General features: G+C 42.5%; 1 protein-coding gene and 1 pseudogene across 1 annotated transcript; one reads left to right on the plus strand and one right to left on the minus strand.

Annotated features, from left to right (window-relative positions):
• The window catches only part of LOC135521608 (uncharacterized), a 7673-nt pseudogene extending 4407 nt beyond the window's left edge, over positions 1–3266 (plus strand).
• Positions 3267–3588: 322 nt separating this feature from the next.
• On the minus strand, positions 3589–20973 carry LOC135522309 (collagen alpha-1(XXVIII) chain-like). Its single transcript, XM_064948439.1, has 35 exons — positions 20846–20973; positions 15008–15576; positions 12812–12832; positions 12661–12720; positions 12433–12486; positions 12288–12332; positions 12143–12169; positions 12006–12050; positions 11858–11902; positions 10938–10991; positions 10252–10320; positions 10093–10161; positions 9815–9883; positions 9603–9671; positions 9387–9455; positions 9191–9259; positions 8985–9053; positions 8830–8901; positions 8642–8710; positions 8481–8552; positions 8327–8395; positions 8132–8200; positions 7956–8024; positions 7784–7852; positions 7575–7643; positions 7346–7414; positions 7168–7236; positions 6930–7010; positions 6809–6844; positions 6686–6722; positions 6368–6588; positions 5767–6100; positions 5326–5510; positions 4570–4843; positions 3589–4416 (listed from the first exon to the last, which is right to left on the minus strand). The coding sequence occupies exons 1-35, from the start codon at positions 20970–20972 to the stop codon at positions 4244–4246; spliced, it is 3567 nt and encodes a 1188-aa protein (XP_064804511.1). The 5' UTR covers position 20973; the 3' UTR covers positions 3589–4243.
• Positions 20974–21753: the final 780 nt, after the last annotated feature.

Here is a 21753-nt window from a genome sequence, read left to right on the forward strand (position 1 = left end):
TATTGTCCCCAGCACAAGGTGCACCTGTGTAATGAAAGGGCTGTTTAATCAGCTTCTTGATATGCCACACCTGTATTTTTACTGTATAGAAAATGCTAAGTGATGGTTAGGCAATAGGACTGACTCTTTCACTTTAAAAACCCCAACATTAAATAGGTTTCCAGTGTGTGGGTATGCCATCCTGTTGTGTACAGTTCTACGAGTGACAATGGACAGAAATCACTCTTCTTGAGCAATTTAGACCATTTCATCCCTCTTTCATCATGGGTAGAAAAAGATGTGCACTTCCATCCTAAGCAAAGTGTCACAGAAAATAACAGGATGTTTGCAAATAGTTGCTGGAAAGTTGTCCTGGCGAAGGACAACCCCCCTATGAGTCTCGGTCATGACAGATTAGTCATAGAGGAAAAAGTACTCCAGTATCAGCTTTTTCTCACTGCACCAATGCAATACCATCTAAAGACAGTATTATTACAGTATCATACTGTATTTCTTATATGGTAATAAGTAAGAGGATGAACTCTTCAAACAGATGTTATAACTAGATTTTGCTCTTGTTGTAGCCAATCACTCATCCAAGCTTTACCCCTTGAAGCTGATGTCATTGTACAGTGGAGGCACCTTTGACAAGGAATACAACAAGAGACACCAACCAATCAAATTCCCTGTCCCAGCCTCAACTTAAAAAGGTATGATGCAGAATTTGTAACGCGGTTTTTCTAACTCCTCCTCTGAAGAAGAGGTGGAACAAGGATCGGACCAAAATGCAGCGTGGTTCGTTAGATACATCTTTTAATGATGAAGTAATCACGAACAATACAAAACAACAAACGTCGAAAACCGAAACAGCCCTGACTGGTGCAACAAACACAGAGACAGGAACAATCACCCACAAACACACAGTGAAACCCAGGCTACCGAAATATGGTTCCCAATCAGAGACAATGTCTAACACCTGAGAACAATATCAGGCCAGACATAGAAATTGACAAACAAGACATCCAACATAGAATGTCCACTCAGATCACACCCTGACCAACCAAAACATAGAAACATACACATAAACTATGGTCAGGGTGTGACAGAATTGATATTTATTTTGTTTCCATTCACTCATAATAAAGGGTAATTGTCATATACTGCATGTTCTTACATTTTTTAATATGCCTTTGTTTTAGTTAGTGCTTTGGCCATAATGTGGGTAGAAACTGCTTTACAAATCAATTTATTATTGTAATCAGTCGTTTTGTGTACCATATTGTGTCTTAGGTGGAGTTGTATGCTGTAATCCCAGGCCACGGGAGCGAGGAGAACAGCTGCGGCGAGTTCTGTGTGACATCACACCACTTCCTCGTCCAGGGAGCATTCAATCACACTCCTATTTTTGACTCGGCAGGTGGGAAATGACTAACGTTCAAGTTTGGTCATGCAGATTCATATAATCTTCCCATAGTCTGGGCCATAGTTACATTAGCATGATGAGGATGTATTTCTCTGAGGGCAATTAAATTGGGGGTGGAACATTATTGTTTTTACACCGTAAATAAGCCCAAATTTACATTGTATTTCACAATAGCATAATAATTTCATACCTTGATTACATTGAGACGTAGTCACATAGGTCTCTTTATGTATTCGCATGAATACTTGAGAACAGATTTCCTAAATGAAAGGATTTAGCTAAATTCCTGGAAATTCATATTTTTTGCCCTAAAACAAAAATAATTTGGGGGCCAATTTGGCCTGCAAGCTTCCTGTTGCTGACCCCTGTCCTAGGGCGTTTTCCTGCTTGTGTCCCTATTCTATTCTTATTTGAGTGAGTCAGGTGTGGGTCTTTTGTCATGCGTTTTGTTCCAAATGAATGTAGCTCCTACCATATCAATGCATTATACTGCATTTACCATGTTTTCAGTGCAGCATTCTTTAACAATCCCATTGTCCTGACTGTTTCCTGGGGTTGTGTTATTCTCCAGGTTCAGCCCTGGGGTGTGCCATGCGGGTGGGCCTCTCCGCCCCCTCTGGGCGGTGCCCAACGAGCATGGCACCTGGCTGTACGGCCGTGGGGGCTGGTGTGGTGGACTACAGGTCAACCCCTGGAGGATTGACATCACCACACAGGTAATAGAACTATCACCAGACCTCGTCATGAAAAGTTGCCCTTGCGGTTCGCCATCAGAAACCTCTTTGTTTAGCTAGCAGTGGATACGATCACATGCAACTTCAAATGCAGCTCATGCAAGTTAACAAACACGTAATCAGATGGTTATCGTCTGCAACATCACAGATGTCATCAGAGGATTGATTAAATCACAATTAGAGCTAGTTAAAGCCAGAAGAATAATGCACTTGTTGAACATACTGTAGCTATAGCCACCAGTCTTGCATGTTTTCATGGTCATCACTCAGTCACTGTTAAGTTGGTCAGGGTCCTCACTTTAGCGTCGGATATCCTGCTACAGAGCTTTCTGGTGTGGGGATGCGTTCGCATCACTCGAATGTGACAATTGCTTGTAAATAAAAAATGGTTTTATACGTCCTTTCCATAGAAAAATATAATTTATCATTAGATCTATCATAGATCTATCTAATTTAATCATTCTATTTCTATGGTTCTTTCATCCTCACCTCACCTTGTTTTGATTGATATTGAACTATGAAATGATGACGTAACAGATTTCTATTTTCCAGCTTCAGAGCACAATGTTGCCACCTTCAAATGCATACTAAAGAGGCATTCTTTCACCATGTAAACAAGACCACAACACTTTTCTTTGTAAATTTGCATGCCTTTTTTGGTGTTTTAGCTGTTATTTCTGACATTGAAAGAGTTTCAAGACAACTATTTTGCTAATCGTCTGTCCCACATACTGCAGGGTTTTTGACGGAAGGGTTAAGCATTCAATTTCAAAATGTTTGCTACAGTAGGCATTTGTGTCCATTAGTTTGCAGTGGAGTGCCCTTCATGAAATGATCTATTAGATGAGTACAGCACTTGGTCACTCATGAGTCCTTGGAAAGGCACACATGACCCTGTCTTTCCAAAGCTTCAGTTATATTTTATTTATTTGATACACACACACATCATTTTCATGGCCACTTCATTTGATTACCACAGGCTTAATTTGTAATCCATGGATATTACAGTATTGGGCCTGTTGTTTATGGTTGTTTTGATTACTATAGTGTTTCTCCCGAGGCCTTGAATTGTTCTTTCTTGTTGTCTTTCTCAGCTGGACATGAGTGGGATTAAAGCTCAGAGAGTGTGAAGCTCATTTTGCTCTTCAGAAAATTTGAAGGCGGCTACTTAACCTGGTCAATTATTTGTAACTGCACAGACTTAGCTTTTAGCGTCAAACTTAAACTTTCAATTGATGACAAGACACTTTTCCCGACGCCAGATCAACCACCTTCTGCTTCTTCAATTATGCAAGTATGTATTTTTGAACGGTTCACTTGCGAAGGTTGGAGGAGTGGGGTTTGGTGACATTTGCTACCACACACACGAATGCATTAAACAGTGTAATATTGCACAAAATGTTCAAATATATCTGGATGTTCAAATGAACGACATTCTCTTTGTTCATTTAATTAACTTTAATGAAATTGTGCAGTGTTATAAACAATAATATCCAGCAGTCAGTTTTCATACAAATGAGTTACTTATAGGAAAGTTAAATCCGAGATAAAGGTTAGTGTTATGAACGTCTGCCACGTTTGTAACATCACCATTTAGTGTTCAGCGGTGTTTTTGCAAACCAATACGGTTCACTGCCCTTATTACTCCATCTTGAACATGAATAAATGAATGGTTCCCTCACTGTTAACTTCTTTCAAAAGCCCTAAGTCTCATTCAACTTACAGTTAGTTTCCTCCAAGAAATGAGGGAGCGTATGTTAAAACAAAGACACACATATACAGAGTTATATAAATAGCTTATTGCCCCTGAGGGGATAAATTCAATTTAATTCTAGTTAAATTGAATTGGTGCCATGTTACCACCAACAGTTCCAAGACGAGGGAATACGAATCCAAAATAACTGTGATCGAACATTTGGTCCCAACATCACCTAGTGCTCTCTTTGACAAGTGTTCTATCCATTTCTATCCCCATGTCAAAGTATTGGTGAAGAGATAAGGCACTGATATTGAAATTGACCCACATTTGACCCAAATATATCATGTCTTATCAATACAGTCAAGTAGATTTGTAAGCATTCAAAACAAGTCAACAACTGTGTGTGTGTTAGACCTTAACACAGGTTTTTTTGCAGCTCTTCTCCGACTCAAATCGGTTTTGGTTTCCCTGACAGCCTCCAAACCAGAACTGGGCACAGGCATTGGCCGTAGTGTCATAGTACCACTTCACAAAGTAATTCCTGCAGGGCCCGGGGTCCAGAGTCTGTCCACATCTCTCATCTGGGGAAAAGGAAGAACAATGGGGGACATTGCTTTTACTTGTACTGTATAGCGTTCTATGAAATGACAAGAATAGGAAATGGGGAAATATCAGCAAAGGCTACACAGTAGTTTGAGCTCTGGAAAAGTGCTATATCCTATCAATCAAATCACCCGGTATTAAAGCATCCTGGGGCAGAGGTGGAGAGGTTGGGGGGAGCCCGGGTAGCTTTACTACGGGAAGGGGCCTCTGGGTGGGGGCCTGGGAGCCCGTCATGACCACACTGTGGGAGGGGTTCTTCATCTCTGACGGAAGAAGGAATTCTGGTAGGCGCTTGAAGGGTTCCCTGTCAAAGGATGGGACCCTGTAGGTCTCTGAGTTATCTCGGTCCCTGGTCTGGGGGCCCTGTGGGGTAAAGACTCTGTCTGACTCTCCTGGTGGACCTGGCTGTTTAACAGAGGGTAAAGAAATTGATATATGTATGTTGTACATCTGCTATAGTATGTGATTGCAATCAAAATCTTGACACACAGATCCATGTATGAACGCATTTGCAAATGAACACACACACACACACACACACACACACACACACACACACACACACACACACACACACACACACACACACACACACACACACACACACACACACACACACACACACACACACACACACACACACACACACACAATTCATGGCTGATTTAGCGGAAATTCAAGTTCAGACACTTTTCTTATGTGGGGCCTTTTTAGCAATCATTTGGTTATGGTGAGTTCTCCTAATTTTCTTCACAATATTCTAATTTACAATGACATGATATATTGTACTGCAAAGCTTTGTGAGCTCCGTAAAGCTCTGTAAATGTGCAGCCCTATTCTGATCATGACAGAACCATTATGTAAAGTGGAAGTGTTGTCATTCTCACCACCATATGTGTTTTTTTAAAGTCTCCATTGAAAGTGGGCGTGTCAGTATCAGTCGTCTCTGGGGTTTCCCTGACAATCCCGGCTTGTCCAGGGGTTCCGGGGGAGTATCTGGAGCTAGGTATGGAGCTGAATTGGGCACCGCCATCACTCTCACAGATCCGACTCAGCAGCTTGCTCTCAAGGGCTGGACGAGCCAAGACAAGACAGTACCCCAATATTATTGGGACTAGGCAATAAGACACAGCTATGTAAAACGTACGGATATTTAGGACTGAATTGTCTTTGGATAATTTTAACAGCACAGGCGTTTCTCTGGCTTTAGAAGTATTTAGGCCCACATTAACTATTCAAATATAACTGTGGCTTTACAAGATGTTCCTTACAGGGAACATAAACGTCAGTAAGGATGGACATCATAGTGAAAGGTACTTCCTGCTTACCAGGAAGTGTCCTGAAGTCATCAATCAGGTAGACGTGTTCACTGTCTGGGTCAGAGGCCATGAGGTGGAGCTCTTTCTTAAACTCCTCGTACAGCGGATCACTCTGGTTCACCACACCGATGACAAACGTCTCAATGTTACTGCCATTGGCCTCTTTCACTGCCTCCTCCAGCCTCACAGAGTCCCTCACGTCCGCCTGTCCATCTGTGATCACTATGGCCACTTTCCTCACCCCGGGCCTGGCCGCCTGGAACACCTGGTTGGCCTGATGGATGGCGCTGCCCGTGAAAGTGCCTTCGCCCAGGTAGGTCATAGTGCGGACCGCCTTCTTCACCTGGTGGTGATAAATATTTATAACATCTCTGATGTAGCCTGGTTAAAGATCTGTTTGTGAGGTCTTATGTGACAATGACCATCAGAGTTGGCAAGACAGCACAAACAGATCTGGGACCAGGCTACTGTACTAGAGAGTAGGATTTTCATTTTGGACGCTTGAGAGAAAATCACCTTGCATTGAACTGTTATGTCATATGAATTGAATGTTATCATTACAGAGGATTCAATAAAGTTTTGAGAAATATAAAACTGAGATAGTCTTGACCTGGTCCCGGCTGGCTTGCTGGTGCAGACTGACCACCACCATGTCGATGTGGCTGTAGAGGACCACCCCGACGCGAGTGGTCTCCCGGCTCACGGAGGCACGGTCGACCAGAGCGTTCACAAAGTCCTTAACCACGTTGAAGTTGTCAGGGCCCACACTCTCTGAGCTGTCAATCACAAAGACCAACTCCAGTGGGCTCTCACGGCACTTCACCCCACAACCTGGGGAAAGAGAGAGATTCATTGAAAGTCTCTGCAAGCAGCCATAACAGGTATGGTATTGTACCTGGTGTGTGAATTACCACAGTACCACACTAACCACATATAGATCTGACCAGTTTGATGACTTCCTCTCTCTGTAACAGATGGTAAAACACTTTAGTGTCTAGTCATTGTAATACTACAGTACGGCGGTACAGTGTACAAAACAGACTATACTTACTGTTAGACCAGGTTCCCCTTTTTCTCCCAGTCTGCCCTGTAATTCAGGAGGTCACTCAATAACAAATATATACATCTGATAATGTCCATGCTTTTTCCAGATTAGTAAGTAAGACTAGTACCAAAGGTCCAGCAGTTCCTGTCTCTCCAGTCTCTCCCCTGTCCCCCTTTCTGCCTCGTTCACCCACAAACCCCCTGTCTCCCTGTAGGAACAGCAAAACTTGATCATTTTTCTATAACTTGGAAAGTTCAAGACCATTTGTGAGACTGGATTTGGTTCTGGCTGCCGAGATTAAAGATTGGATAACATCTCTATATTTATTAAGCTACATGTTATGTTGTTTGTGTGGAGGTTCTTACCTTATCCCCTTGAATACCCTGTCCTGGGGGCCCCCTGGGGCCCGGGATCCCCTGGAATCCTGACTCCCCCTATCAGGGAAAATCAATTCAGCATTTTGACCTGTGGAAACACAGCACTAGTATATGCCTGGCTGTACCATGACCTAACATGGCTTACTAAACGGTCCTTTAACTGTACCTTTGGTCCTTGAATGCCCTCTCCAGGCAGTCCCTGGGGACCCGGTGCTCCAATCTGACCAGCAGACCCCTGCAGAGAGAATCATGTCATCGTGATGCTCCGCCAGTCATATGGTTCCTATTAATCTTGTTCAATCATTGATATCCTGTGTACTCAAATCACGATGGCTAATTTATCCTGCTACACATTGGTAAAAATGATTATTATTGGTCTGAATAGGATTTATGACCTTGGGGCCCATTAGCCCAACTCCTGGTGCTCCAGCTAGTCCTGTGGGGCCTGTAGTTCCCCGGTCTCCCTGAACAGAAAGATCCTCAGGTTAAATACTCACATAGAGATCACAAAACAAACACATTAAGATGCCCCTATAATTGGGTTAAGGTTATTTTGTGACCTATTTTGTGACCTAAATAGAGTTCTTTACACTGGAAAACTCACCTTAGGACCAGGTAAACCTTTTCCTTCTGGTCCAATCTCACCTGTCAATCCGGGTACTCCAGGGGCTCCCTAATAAGCATGACAGAACATCCATTCATACAGTATACATACTGAATAGTCAGCATAGATTAATGAGTATGATCATAATACTAGAGAAAATGAGGATACTTACTGGAGTTCCAGGAAAGCCTTCCCCTTCAAGCCCAGGTGGACCAATGGGCCCTGGTAGCCCTCTCTCACCCTAAAAAGTGAAAGTGGTTTCACACCAATGGTCTTATGTGGTTCATTGGACATTTGAGAAATACTTGCACCTCCCAAATCAAACTGAAAGACACTGAATCAAATGACCTTCGGTCCAGTGATTCCTATTCCTGGTTCACCAACATGTCCGGGTGGGCCTACCGCACCAGGGTCCCCCTGGAAACAAAACAGCCCAACATAAAGTAGAACACTGACGTCATCCTTAAGATATGGTAACACTTTAATATCCTAATAAAGTAGTAACCAACAGTGTTGTCAATGTTCCTTCTCACCAGAACTTACCTTGATACCGGGTAACCCCCGCCCAGGTGGTCCGTTTGTACCTGCTCGTCCAGCACTTCCGGGTTCACCCTGAAACAGGAAACATTTTATAACAGCAGAACCAACCATGCTTTGGGTCAGTAGTGTTGAGCATGACTGTTGTGCATGTGCTTACCTTGGCCCCCATTGGCCCCACAGGCCCTACTGCCCCTAACTGGCCCCTGGAGCCCCGCTCCCCTCGGTCCCCCTGAGAGAATAGTCACAGCTTGATTTCAGACAATCTTTTCCATACATCCTTTAAAATAGTGAAAATGCTTTAAGATAACTGATTTGTACCTTTTCTCCAGGGACACCTTTTCCGGGTGCCCCATCAGGACCCCTGGGCCCCTGTAACCCAATGTCACCCTGATACCAAGTGAAATAAATACACAATACTGTAAACAATGAACACTGTCAGTTGACAGAGTGGCATTAATGTACTGTCCTAGTGATAATGACATTGCATCACAGCACACTGTGCCCACCTTCTGTCCTATGTCTCCATCCTCTCCAGAGAGGCCCGAAATACCAGGTAACCCTTCCGATCCTGGGTCTCCCTAGAGGAGCATTGGCAAATCTCTATTAACACAGTTTTACTTCATCTGGTTTAAATACTGTCTTACTAAATCATCAGACTTACTTTAGGTCCTGGCTCCCCAACACCGCTCTCCCCTGGGATTCCAGGCTCACCTGAGAAGCCTTGGCTTCCCTGTAGAATCAACAGTACATGTGACATCATATCTACTAATGAATATACTGTACGTTTGCGTCTTGCATTCAGATCTAAGACTTCCGTTCTTGCGCCTGATATTAGACTCCCTTTGATCATGTGACATTCAACCTTACCTTTTGGCCCATAAGTCCCACACCTGGATTCCCTCTGGGGCCTGGAGGGCCAACTGGCCCTTGCTTCCCCTGAAAAAAAGGGGACATTAGAAGAAAAGGAATATGAGTATAAGTATGTGTGAGTATACAGTATATTTGAGAATAGACAAATTGACATTATACAGAAGGATCTGACTGCAGTTGAATCAGAATGTACCTTTTCTCCTTGAATTCCTGCCCCTGGCATTCCCACCGGTCCTTGTGATCCAAGCTGTCCAGGATTTCCCTGAGAGAAACATAAGACCTCCCATCAAATGTCATTTCACTGAAGGAATATGGGATCATTCTCAATGGATCATTGATCATTTATCATCATACGGAACAACATAAGACCTCAACATAGTAATGTCCAATAGTCTTAAACTTGCTTTACCTTATCACCTTTGACCCCAACACCAGTGAGACCACGCTCACCTCTGGGGCCCTCGTGGCCTCGATCCCCCTGAAAAAAATAGATACTTGAGTCCACATTGATTTAAAAAAAAGACATATTAATGGCCCGTTGTACCAGACCTAATTCTGACTTTAGGATGTGTACAGTTATACCTAACAGTATAATACGTGGACACTCAAATATTTGCCCACCTTTGAGCCAGGGAGCCCCTCCCCAACAGCTCCCTGGTTACCCTGTGCTCCAGCAAGTCCTGGGGGTCCCTGAAATAAACAAACATTTTCTTCCTTTTTGACCCTCAAACAGTTTCAAAATGTACTGTCCAGTAAATGGCAACATTTAGTTTCGTTTTTAGATTACCATTGTCAAATCTGATCATATGAATCAGAGGTTGAAGGATAGGGTCATGTATAACGTTCCCATAGCGATCACTGTTTAGGTATCCAAAGCTGGCATCTACAGTAATACTTACTGGCTGTCCTGGTTCTCCAATGCCAATGGGACCAAGGGTTCCTGGTCTTCCCTGAATTCCTTTGGCCCCCTGAGAACAATGACACATTTCAACATTTATGTTATTTACATAAACTGTAAATGTATAGCATAATCTCTGTAATGGTTATTATTAGGTTACCTTTGGACCTGGGAACCCAATGCCAATGTCACCTGCTGGTCCAGATGCACCGGTGGTTCCTTGGTCCCCCTGTGTTAGAGGTGTACGATCACTGTGTGAATGTGTCAAAACTCCTACTACTTGAAACCCACACCACCAACAAGTTAGTCATAAAACACTTCTATTCCAAGTTCATACTGTAAGAGAAAACCCTATTCCGGTGCTTCTCCACAGAGGAACTCTATCCATTCCAACAGAAGTCTACGAGGATGGAAAATGGCAATAAAATGCAGACAAAGGATCGTCATGGGATTCAATAACGCATCTCAGAATGGCATTTACGAAGAATACAGCAGTCACTTGTTTCTGCTATACATTATGTTCTTGATTATGTCAGATTTTTTTTATTTTTTTATTGCTAAATAGCTAAGTGGCTCTAAATCACTCTTGATTCCAAGGCCTTCCTTGTTTGAGAGGTCTGGTCAATGTGTGACAGAAAGTGAAGGATCGGTATTTAAATAGAAACAGACAGCAAGGTCAGCTCGGCTCTCATGGCTTCACTGGCCAAGCAACACACTTTGACAATAGAGATGCTGTGTGAAAATTTGTTTCCATGTACGAAAGTGTCATACAGTAGCACCCATGAATGTAATTGGCTGATTTCCTAGCCCCCTTGAATGTCATTGGCTGAGAATCAGCGTGCCTACTTTAGGTCCTGTTTGGCCCTCCGGACCCTGGTCCCCGGGTGGTCCATTAACACCCTGTGGAAGAAACCAAAAAAATCCACAAATGGCCTTAATGAATAAAAGCGCAATGAAGTTGATTTATATAATGCACTGGTTCCATTGCAGTATCCTAATAGGTCCATGTGAAGTGATGTCTACAACAGCCTTTTTTCTCACTGTACAGTATGTAGCTACTGTTTGTATAGAATTTATAGCCCAGAAAATCTAACTCATCCCTGATATCTGCCAAATCTTATATTTTACAATGTACCAGTTTGTAGTCAATTCTTACAATATAACTAATGCAATACAAATGCACAGAACTATACAGAACAGAGCAGTAGTTTCGTTCCATTGTCAGGGCCTGGTGTCAAAACAACACTATCACTGATACCATGCCAGACGAGGGGCTGATAGTGAGGAGGAACAGTGCCACTGTACTGGCAACCCTGTCCTAGCAGCTAATCCTACGACACAAAGTCTGCTCCTGGAAAAGAATAATATCCTGCGAGCCTGGATTCACTGCTTTAGATACTCACATTAGCATTGGGATTAGGCATAATCCAAAATTCACATTCCATAAGTGCATGGGTGGGAAAACGACAAAACTCAACTTCCATGATCCATGTTTGAGAATGAAAGGGAATAAGGGATGTCTCTGAGTGACTTAGATGTCGTCTGTTCTCAATGCCTGTACTCATTTTCACCCTGCCATCAAACATCTCAGTTAAAAACGTACTCAGCCCTTGTTCTAAAGTGCATCATTCATTGAGAATCAATTAACCTATTTCAGATGAACATACTGTATCATATACATTCATGATGAAGACAAGGTCCAAAAAAGATGTGTTAATGTGTTGAAGGAGTTGTGTTCTAATAAAAACAACAATGTTACATTGTACCTGGTCTCCTCTAGGTCCCCGTGGGCCAGGAGGTCCTCCAGGGCCCTGTAAGATGACAAGATGACATCATGCTTCCGTTGGCACACATATTGTAGAATAGATCACAATGTTGATTGAACCAAAATGGCACATTAATCATTGTACTTACTTCATCTCCTTTTCCCCCAGGGGTGCCACAGTCTCCTATCTCCCCCTGAAATACAGCACGGGTTCAACCAATCATTGGCAAAACACTTTTAAGCAAGACAGTTGTATTCTGAAATGTCTTGAAAGCAGATGTCCTACCTTGTCACCTTTATAACCAGGACTGCCCTGTGAAGTAAGAACAACAGTGTTCAACACCCAGTATTGAAGGTATCTCAGTCAACTATGGAAATGTGGCGGTTCGATGGATGTTAATAATGACAGAATAAAGAAATACATAGTATACCTCAAGACCGTCACTTCCTGGTCGGCCACCGACTCCAGGTTCTCCCTTGTAGAGTTGAGACAGTGTTATAAATGTGAGATCAGGATTGTATGTAGATCACTGAGGTTGTTAAAATAGTGAAAATCACTATGTTTTTACTACTTACCCTTGATCCTTTTGGGCCAGATGGTCCTTCATATCCTGGATCTCCTTTTGTACCCTTGACGATACACAATAAGTTAGTATATGGAGTCATTGTTGAATGATAGTATTCTGTATTTCTTACAAGGTTTTTGTTTTGTTTTTTTGTGTGGTGCGTCAGTCATACTGGGTTACTGCATAATCCTTACTGTAGACCTAGATGTTCTGTTGAAAAAACGTCTAGTGTACTCACTGGGTTTCCAGGAGGGCCTCTCTCCCCTCTTTCACACAAACACACTTCAGCCTGTGGACACTGATACAATGAAAAGAATACAAAATCAGTCTTATCACACCACCTGCTACTTCCAGTGGCATTGTAGTGTTTATTGTTTTGAAGTACTTACCGCCTCAAGCGCTATTGCACCCTGGATGGGAAGAAAATATAAGAAGATTTTTACCTAGAAATAATTCCAACAGTACCACAATTGACTGAACATTGTATTGTACCTGAGCAAGCCTTACTGTACATGAAAAATGGTACAGATGGTCAAGACATTGTTCTAAGGAAGAATAAAACAACAGGGGGTACAGGCGATACAGAGCTAGATCACTTCCTGTCAGTTTTGCTTAATAAAGCTGTTCTCTTTTAAACCTCCTTTAATGGCTGATATGAATTAGAAAAACTGTGATGGATTTTTGGAAAATGTATAATTCATTCTATTATTTGCCCATAGACAGGTCTTGATCTCATTTAGACTATAGACAAATCTCTGTGTTTATGGAAAATGCATATTAGGGGAAGAATTCCCCACACAAGAACAATTCTGCCATTGAGGTTTGAGCCCCCACTTAGGACACAGACATGATACAGCTCGGCATTCAACACCATAGCACCCTCCAAGCTCGTCATCAAGCTCGAGACCCTGGGTCTCGACCCCACCCTGTGCAACTGGGTACTGGACTTCCTAACGGGCCGCCCCCAGGTGGTGAGGGTAGGTAACAACATCTCCTCCCCGCTGATCCTCAACACTGGGGCCCCACAAGGGTGCGTTCTGAGCCCTCTCCTGTACTCCCTGTTCACCCACGACTGCGTGGCCACGCACGCCTCCAACTCAATCATCAAGTTTGCGGACGACACAACAGTGGTAGGCTTGATTACCAACAACGACGAGACGGCCTACAGGGAGGAGGTGAGGGCCCTCGGAGTGTGGTGTCAGGAAAATAACCTCACACTCAACGTCAACAAAACTAAGGAGATGATTGTGGACTTCAGGAAACAGCAGAGGGAACACCCCCTATCCACATTGATGGAACAGTAGTGGAGAGAGTAGCAAGTTTTAAGTTCCTCGGCATACACATCACAGACAAACTGAATTGGTCCACTCACACAGACAGCATCGTGAAGAAGGTGCAGCAGCGCCTCTTCAACCTCAGGAGGCTGAAGAAATTCGGCTTGTCACCAAAAGCACTTACAAACTTCTACAGATGCACAATCGAGAGCATCCTGGCGGGCTGTATCACCGCCTGGTACGGCAACTGCTCCGCCCTCAACCGTAAGGCTCTCCAGAGGGTAGTGAGGTCTGCACAACGCATCACCGGGGGCAAACTACCTGCCCTCCAGGACACCTACACCACCGGAAGGCCATAAAGATCATCAAGGACATCAACCACCCGAGCCACTGCCTGTTCACCCCGCTATCATCCAGAAGGCGAGGTCAGTACAGGTGCATCAAAGCTGGGACCGAGAGACTGAAAAACAGCTTCTATCTCAAGGCCATCAGACTGTTAAACAGCCACCACTAACATTGAGTGGCTGCTGCCAACACACTGACACTGACTCAACTCCAGCCACTTTAATAATGGGAATTGATGGGAAATGATGTAAATATATCACTAGCCACTTTAAACAATGCTACCTTATATATAATGTTACTTACCCTACATTATTCATCTCATATGCATACGTATATACTGTACTCTATATCATCGACTGCATCCTTATGTAATACATGTATCACTAGCCACTTTAACTATGCCACTTTGTTTACATACTCATCTCATATGTATATACTGTACTCGATACCATCTACTGTATCTTGCCTATGCTGCTCTGTACCATCACTCATTCATATATCCTTATGTACATATTCTTTATCCCCTTACACTGTGTATAAGACAGTAGTTTAGGAATTGTTAGTTAGATTACTTGTTGGTTATTACTGCATTGTCGGAACTAGAAGCACAAGCATTTCGCTACACTCGCATTAACATCTGCTAACCATGTGTATGTGACAAATAAAATTTGATTTGATTTAATTTTTTTGATTTGATAACAAGACAAGTTTATTTGAGGCGCTCAGTACTGTTGGACAGTGATGTTGTGGGTCAACTAACTTATTTACCCTCACTTTGTACCCTCACAAACCTCTGGAAAAAGCTGTGAAGTTCTCATACTCATATAGAAAAGGCAGTGTGGAAGGTACTATCATATCCTTTTCACACTGCAAACTAATGATCCCAACCATACCATACTGGCCTGGTTAAGCATACCAATCATCTTCAACTTAAGTGTAGGGTGACTTTGATAACAGAACACTCACCAACTCTTTCAGTAACTTCTCCTCTAGCTGGGGGTCAGTGAGACTGTGGACAAATTGCTTGGCCGGTGTGCTGGCGATAGCCCGGAGTTTGGCACTGTTCTGGCTCTGGCGGGCCAGGTCCGACAACCCTATAGCAATGAGCTTCACGCCACTACCTTTAGCATCCGCCGCTGCTCCGATCACATCAGGGTTCCTCGGATGATCAGCACCATCAGTCATGAGCAACGCCACCCTGACGCTGTCCTCCTTGGTCTCCTGGTTGAAGAGCTGTGTGGCGTTGGTGATGGCGTAGGTGGAGTAGGTGCCATGGCCAATGTAGGCCATGGAGCTGACTCTGCTGTGGAACACATCCAGGTCCTGCCAGGCAGTGAAGCTGTGCTCTATAGACACAGAGCTGCTGTACTGGAGAGCAGCCATCCGCAGCTTTAGGGTCCATCCAGACAACTGGAGCATGGTGAGACGAGTGCTGAATTGCAGAACAAAGGACTTCTGCTTCTCGAACAGAAAGGTCTTGGCGCCCTCCGAACTGTCCAGAATGAAGGCCACCTCCATGGAGCATGTTGTCATGCCTGGGAGAGGGATGCATACATGTGTTTCACATGGAGATCGATTGGATAAACTTCAGGCAAATGTGAAAAGCAAATGAACATTTATACTGAACAAAAATATAAATGCAACACGCAACAATGTCTAATATTTTTGCTGAGTTACAGTCCATAAGGAAATCAGTCAATAAAAATGAATAAATTAGGCTCTATTCTATAAATTTCACACAGTGGTGTAAAGTATTTACGTAAAAATACTTTAAAGTACTACTTAGTTTTTTTGGGTATCTGTACTCTACTATTTATATTTTTGACTACTTTTACTTCACTATATTCCTAAAGAAAATAATGTACTTTTTACTCAATACATTTTCCCTGACACCCAAAAGTACTTGTTACATTTTGAATGCAGGATGGGAAAATTGTCCAATTCACGCACTTATCAAGACAACACATGGTCATTCCTTCTGCCTCTGATCTGGCAGACTCACTAAACACAAATGCATCTTTTGTAAAATATTTCTGAATGTTGAAGTGTGCCCCTGGCCATCCATACATTTTTAAACAAGAAAATGGTGCCGCATGCTTTGCTTAATAGAAGGAATTTGAAATGATTTATATTTTACTTTTTATACTTAAGTATATTTTAGCAATTACCTTTACTTTTGATACTTAAGTATATTTAGAACCAAATACTTTTAGACTTACTCAAGTAGTATTTTACTGGGTGACTTTTACTTTTACTTGAGTAACTTTCTATTAAGGTATCTATACTCTTACAAGTATGACAATTTGGTACTTTTCACCACTGATTTCACATGACTGGGCAGGGGCGCAGCCATGGATGGGCCTGGGAGGGCATAGGCCCACCCACTTGGGAGCCAGGCCAACCCACTGCGGAGCCAGGCCCAGTCAATCAGAATGGGTTTTTCCATACAAAACACATTATTACAGCACAAGGTGCACCTGTGCAATGATCATGCTGTTTAATCAGCTTCTTGATATGCCACACCTGTCAGGTGGAGGGATTATCTTGGCCACTTTTAAATTCTCACTAACAGGGATGCAAACACATTTGTGCACAACATTTTAGAGAAATAAGCCTTTTGTGTGCGCATGGAAAATGTCTGGGATATTTTATTCCACCTCATGAAACTACTAACCTCCAACATAGTTTTAGAAATTTGGCAGTACGTCCAACCAGCCTCACAACCCCAGACAACGTGTATGGCGTCGGGTGGGCAAGTGGTTTGCTGATGTCAACTGTCATGTCTTTACTATCATTAACTGAAGACTGATAGTTTTTATCAAAGATTCTCTGTATTTAGTTATTACGTGATTAGACTGATTAATCATGTAACCGTAATTACTAGGAAGTCGGGGCACCAAGGAAAAATATTAAAATTATAAAGTTATCATTTCCTAAAATAACTTTTCAGATATTTTATCTGATCAATTAGTCTTCGAGTTAATGATTTATTTACATTACCTCATGTTATTCTCATTCCAAACGTCGTAAATTGTTGGTTATCTGCACGAACCCAGTCTTCACTAAGAGTCATCCATACATCAATTGTCTTAAAATCATTTATTTATTACTAACTAAGTAATTCACAGAAATGCATAAACAAACAAACAAACAAGGTAAATGTGGTTACATGAAATGATAGGAGAATGTGCCCTAGTGGGCTAAACCAGCATGGCGGCTTGTTAGACAAAAGGGGAAGTGGGAGTCGACTAAGAAGTCACTACAGAGTGATAATTATAACAATTGAAATGCTAATCCTTTACCCATGAACGCTCACTAATTTGGGAACAATTGCAATCAATATATATATGTACGCTCGGTGTGTCGTCTTGATCGCTGGTGAAAAGTTAATTTCTTTTGTAGAATTGTCCGTCTCTCTCCCTCTCTCTCTCTCTGTCGTGGTTATAGTGGTTAGTTCAGAGTGACATTCATTCGTTTCATTATAGAATGGATGTTTCGGTGGGTGTCGTTCTTCGCGTTCAATGATACCGAATTCCTAGCTGCAGACTAGTAATTAATATCAAAGACTTGTTCTTATTCTGTCGGTATCGATAGTCTAAGAGTTTAACCACGTGGTATGGTTAAAAGATTCAGCAATGGTCTACCACCTTTGTCCTCCTAATGGAGAAAAACATGGTCTGCAACCTTTAGCCATCTCGTAATTGAGGTAAACTCGGTCTGCTGATCAAAAACTCGAGTGGGTTTTTTATTCAGAATGGCAGAAAAGGTCTGTCCCAGGACGCATGACCCTAACTGGGCTCAGGGGCGGTCCTCTGGTTTAGTTAACTCCAATCCCATTTTTGAGTTTTCCTTCATTAAACAGTCCAAAATCATATTGTAAAATTGTGTAAACAATTTCATACTCACTCATTCATCTTATACAATAATTAGATGTAAACCTAATTTCTGAGGCTATTATATAAACAGTGTTATGGTAATGTGGCCACACCCGTCTCCCATGAGCTTCCCCAAGTTGTGACAAACGGACCAGTTCGTAGCTGGATTCTTCACCGATCTTTTATACTTTCTCCGGAACATGAAATTTGTGGATTTCCTTTGTTCTCCATGAAAATCTACTCTCTCTATACTGTGTGGCCATGTTGCAGGGTCTTCTCAGGAATTTACGACCTCTGACCACAGCCGCCTAGTTGAAGGAGGCAAGGGAGAGGGGGATGGGGTTGCTATACCCAAAGAGGCCAACGTTATGACACAACATTGTGAACAGAGTGCCCCATGGGTGGTGATGGGGTTATGGTATGGGCAGGCCTAAGCTATGGAAAATGAACACAAATTATTTTATTGCTGGCAATTTGAATGCACAGAGATACCGTGACGAGATCCTGAGGCCCATTGTCATGCCATTCATCTGCCGCCATCACATCATATTTCAGCATCATAATGCACGGCCCCATGTTGCAAGGATCTGTACACAATTCCTGGAAGCTGAAAATGTCACAGTTCTTCCATGGCCTGCATACTCACCAGACATGTAACCCATTGAGCATGTTTGGGATGCTCTGGATGGACGTGTACGACAGCGTGTTCCAGTTCCTACCAATAACCAACAACTTGGCACAGCCATTGAAGAGGAGTAGGACAACATTCCACAGGCCACAATCAACAGCCTGATCAGCTCTATGCGGAGGAAATGTTTTTTCAATTGACTGATTTCCTTATCTTTGAAATTGTTGCATGTTGCCTTTATATTTTTGTTCAGTATGCAGGGCATTCGGAAAGTATTCAGACCCCTTGACTTTTTCAGGATTTGTTTTACATTACAGCCTTATTCTAAATGGATTTTAAAAATATATATTTTCATCAATCGACACACAATACTCCATAATGACAAAGCAAAAACAGAAATATCTTATTTACATAAGTATTCAGGCCCTTTGCTATGAGACTCGAAAGTGAGCTCAGGTGCATCCTGTTGCCATTCCACAACTTGACTGGAGTCCACCTGTGGTACATTAAATTGATTGGACATGATTTGGATAGGCACACACCTGTCTATTTAAGGTCCCACAGATGACAGTGCATGTCAGAGCAAAAACCAAGCCATGAGGTCGAAGTAATTGTCCATAGAGCTCCGAGACAGGATTATGTCGAGGCACATATCTGGGGAAGGGTACCAAAACATTTCTGCAGCATTGAAGGTCCCGAAGAACACAGTGGCTTCCATGACTCTTAAATGGAAGACGTTTGGAACCACCAAGACACTTCCTACAGTTGGTGCCAGGGCAAACTGCGCAATCGGGGGAGAAGGGCCTTGGTAACCGAGGTGACCAAGAACCCGATGGTCACTCTGACAGAGCTACAGAGTTCCTCTGTGAGGATGGGAGAACCTTCCAGAAAGACAACCATCTCTGCAGCACTCCACCAATCAGGTCTTTATGGTAGAGTGGCCAGAAGGAAGCTACTCCTCAGTAAAAGGCACATGACAGCCCACCTGGAGTTTGCCAAAAGGCACCTAAAGAATCTCAGACCATGAGAAACAAGATTATCTGGTCTAATGAAACCAAGATTGAACTCTTTGGCCTGAATGCCAAGTGTCACATCTGGAGGAAACCTGGCACCATCCCTACAGTGAAGCATGGGGATTTCAGCATCATGCTGTGGGGATGTTTTTCAGCGGCAGGGACTGGGAGACTACTCAGGATCGAGGGAAAGATGAACAGAGCAAAGTACAGAGAGATCCTTGATGAAAACCTGCTCCAGAGCGCTCAGGACCTCAGACTGGGGTGAAGCTTCACCTTCCAACAGGACAACGACCCTAAGCACACAGCCAAGATAATGCAGGAGTGGTTTTGGGACAAGTCTCTGAATGTCCTTGAGTGGCTCAGCCAGAGCCCGGACTTGAACCTGATTGAACATCTCTGGAGAGACCTGAAAATAGCTGTGCAGCAACGCTCCACATCCAACCTGACAGAGCTTGAGAGGATCTGCAGAGAAGAATGGGAGAAACTCCCCAAATACAGGTGTGCCAAGCTTGTAGCGTCAGACCCAAGAAGACTTAGGGCTGTAATCGTTGCCAAAGGTGCTTCAACAAAGTACTGAGTAAAGTGTCTGATTATGTAAATGTATATTTCAGTTTGTTATTTTTTAAATACATTTGTAAAAAAATCTAAAAACCTATTTTTGCTTTGTCATCATGGGGTATTATGTGTAGATTTATTAGAAGAAACATTTTTTTAAACAATTTTAGAATAAAGCTGTAACAAACAACATTTGGAAAATGTCAACGGGTCTGAATACTTTCCGAATGCACTGTACTACTTAGAGTAAATCACTGTTACAATGATTTAGACATTTAGACATTGATGAATTAAAATATTCCTGTTGGCTGAGAACGTTGTTTGACTTCTCCAGCAGATTGTGCACCCTTTTTAGAAAAGACAGAAAACAAGAGCAACTGAATGTAATAAGCAAATTTTCCTCTTGAAAACGGCCTATGTGCCATCGATATGAGTCAGAAACATTTATTCTAGTGTATATAGGATCATTTTTGTCATTAAGTCAGTCCAAAACTAAGATTTGCGAGATAATTTAGGAAAAAGAGGGTTTGACACGGAACGATGGTTAACTGTTATTCTCAGTCGCATTTCTTAATGAGGAGAATTGAAACCGAGGCTAAATCAGTAAATTTAGCCCCCCTTTATCATGCACGGGGTATTTCAGATGTAATGTAGCCATATAGATAAAAATAATAATAACGGATAAGCCACAGTGACTGACCATCATCACTAACATGTGGACGTCATTTACCATTTTCTCCATCTCTGGGGACACTGTATTTTCCTTTTCTTCTTCTCTGGCCTATAGCCTCGTGAAGAAGTGCCAACAGTAGAAGGAACAGAGCCACTCCTTTCCCCATGTTGTCCTTTCTCAACATTCACCCCTAAACATAAAGAAAAAAACATGTCTTATTCAAGTGTGACATCATTCTATATGGCAGGTGTGGATGCGATCTCCTCCCCAATCACGATCATTCTTGATTCTCACCCCAATTGTTGGAGCACAGAATCAATGTACAGTACATGAGCCATCTGCAGAGTCCCTGTATCAACTATGGGCTGAAGCTGGCAACATAAATGTACTTTATGAATTCCTGTAATGTTGTCAACTATTTATACAGACCAACTAAAACAACATGCCACATCGTTTTATGTTTTTCTTCTTGCCTAGGGAACAAAGTCATCAGTGTAAAGTAATCCATTTTTCATCTTTTACATTCCACAAGAGAAAATAATTGTCCAACTACGTAGAAAGTTGTAATTTGATTTGAAAATGTGGATTTTATCATCTTACCTTAGTTCTTATTTAAATACAGCCGCCGGTTTTGGTATAATCATCTGGAGTGGTTTAGGAAGCAGCATCTCGTCCTGATCACCAGTTCGGACTAGTCCATTACGTGTAGTGCGATGTCGCTTCGGGAAGGACAGCGCTCGGTTCGTCTACAAGAATGTGTAGATTATTGTGCGCTACACGTCACTATGTATTATCTTCATGTATCTTTATGAAATTTCACAGTTTTACAGACTCACAGACACTGAATAAATTGTAGTCACCCATAGGACGTGTATGTGACCAATACAATTTGATTTAGTATTGCGCGTAATACTGTAGCTCTGGGCAGTGTACACAAGACTGAACTCCTTATAACGTATTACGTT

The sequence above is a fragment of the Oncorhynchus masou genome, chromosome 30 (genome assembly GCF_036934945.1).
Source record: "Oncorhynchus masou masou isolate Uvic2021 chromosome 30, UVic_Omas_1.1, whole genome shotgun sequence".
Lineage (NCBI taxonomy): Eukaryota > Metazoa > Chordata > Actinopteri > Salmoniformes > Salmonidae > Oncorhynchus > Oncorhynchus masou.

What these genes read in the sequence shown, in the direction of transcription:
- LOC135522309 (XM_064948439.1), bottom strand. Translation starts at nt 20,972, where the DNA reads ATGTTGAGAAAGGACAACATGGGGAAAGGAGTGGCTCTGTTCCTTCTA. An exon ending in AGAAGTTACTGAAAGAGTTG is followed by an intron (nt 12,833 to 15,007) that starts GTGAGTGTTCTG and finishes CTTCCCATCCAG; the next exon opens with GGTGCAATAGCGCTTGAGGC. An exon ending in TGGGGCCAATGGGGGCCAAG is followed by an intron (nt 8,396 to 8,480) that starts GTAAGCACATGC and finishes TTCCTGTTTCAG; the next exon opens with GGTGAACCCGGAAGTGCTGG.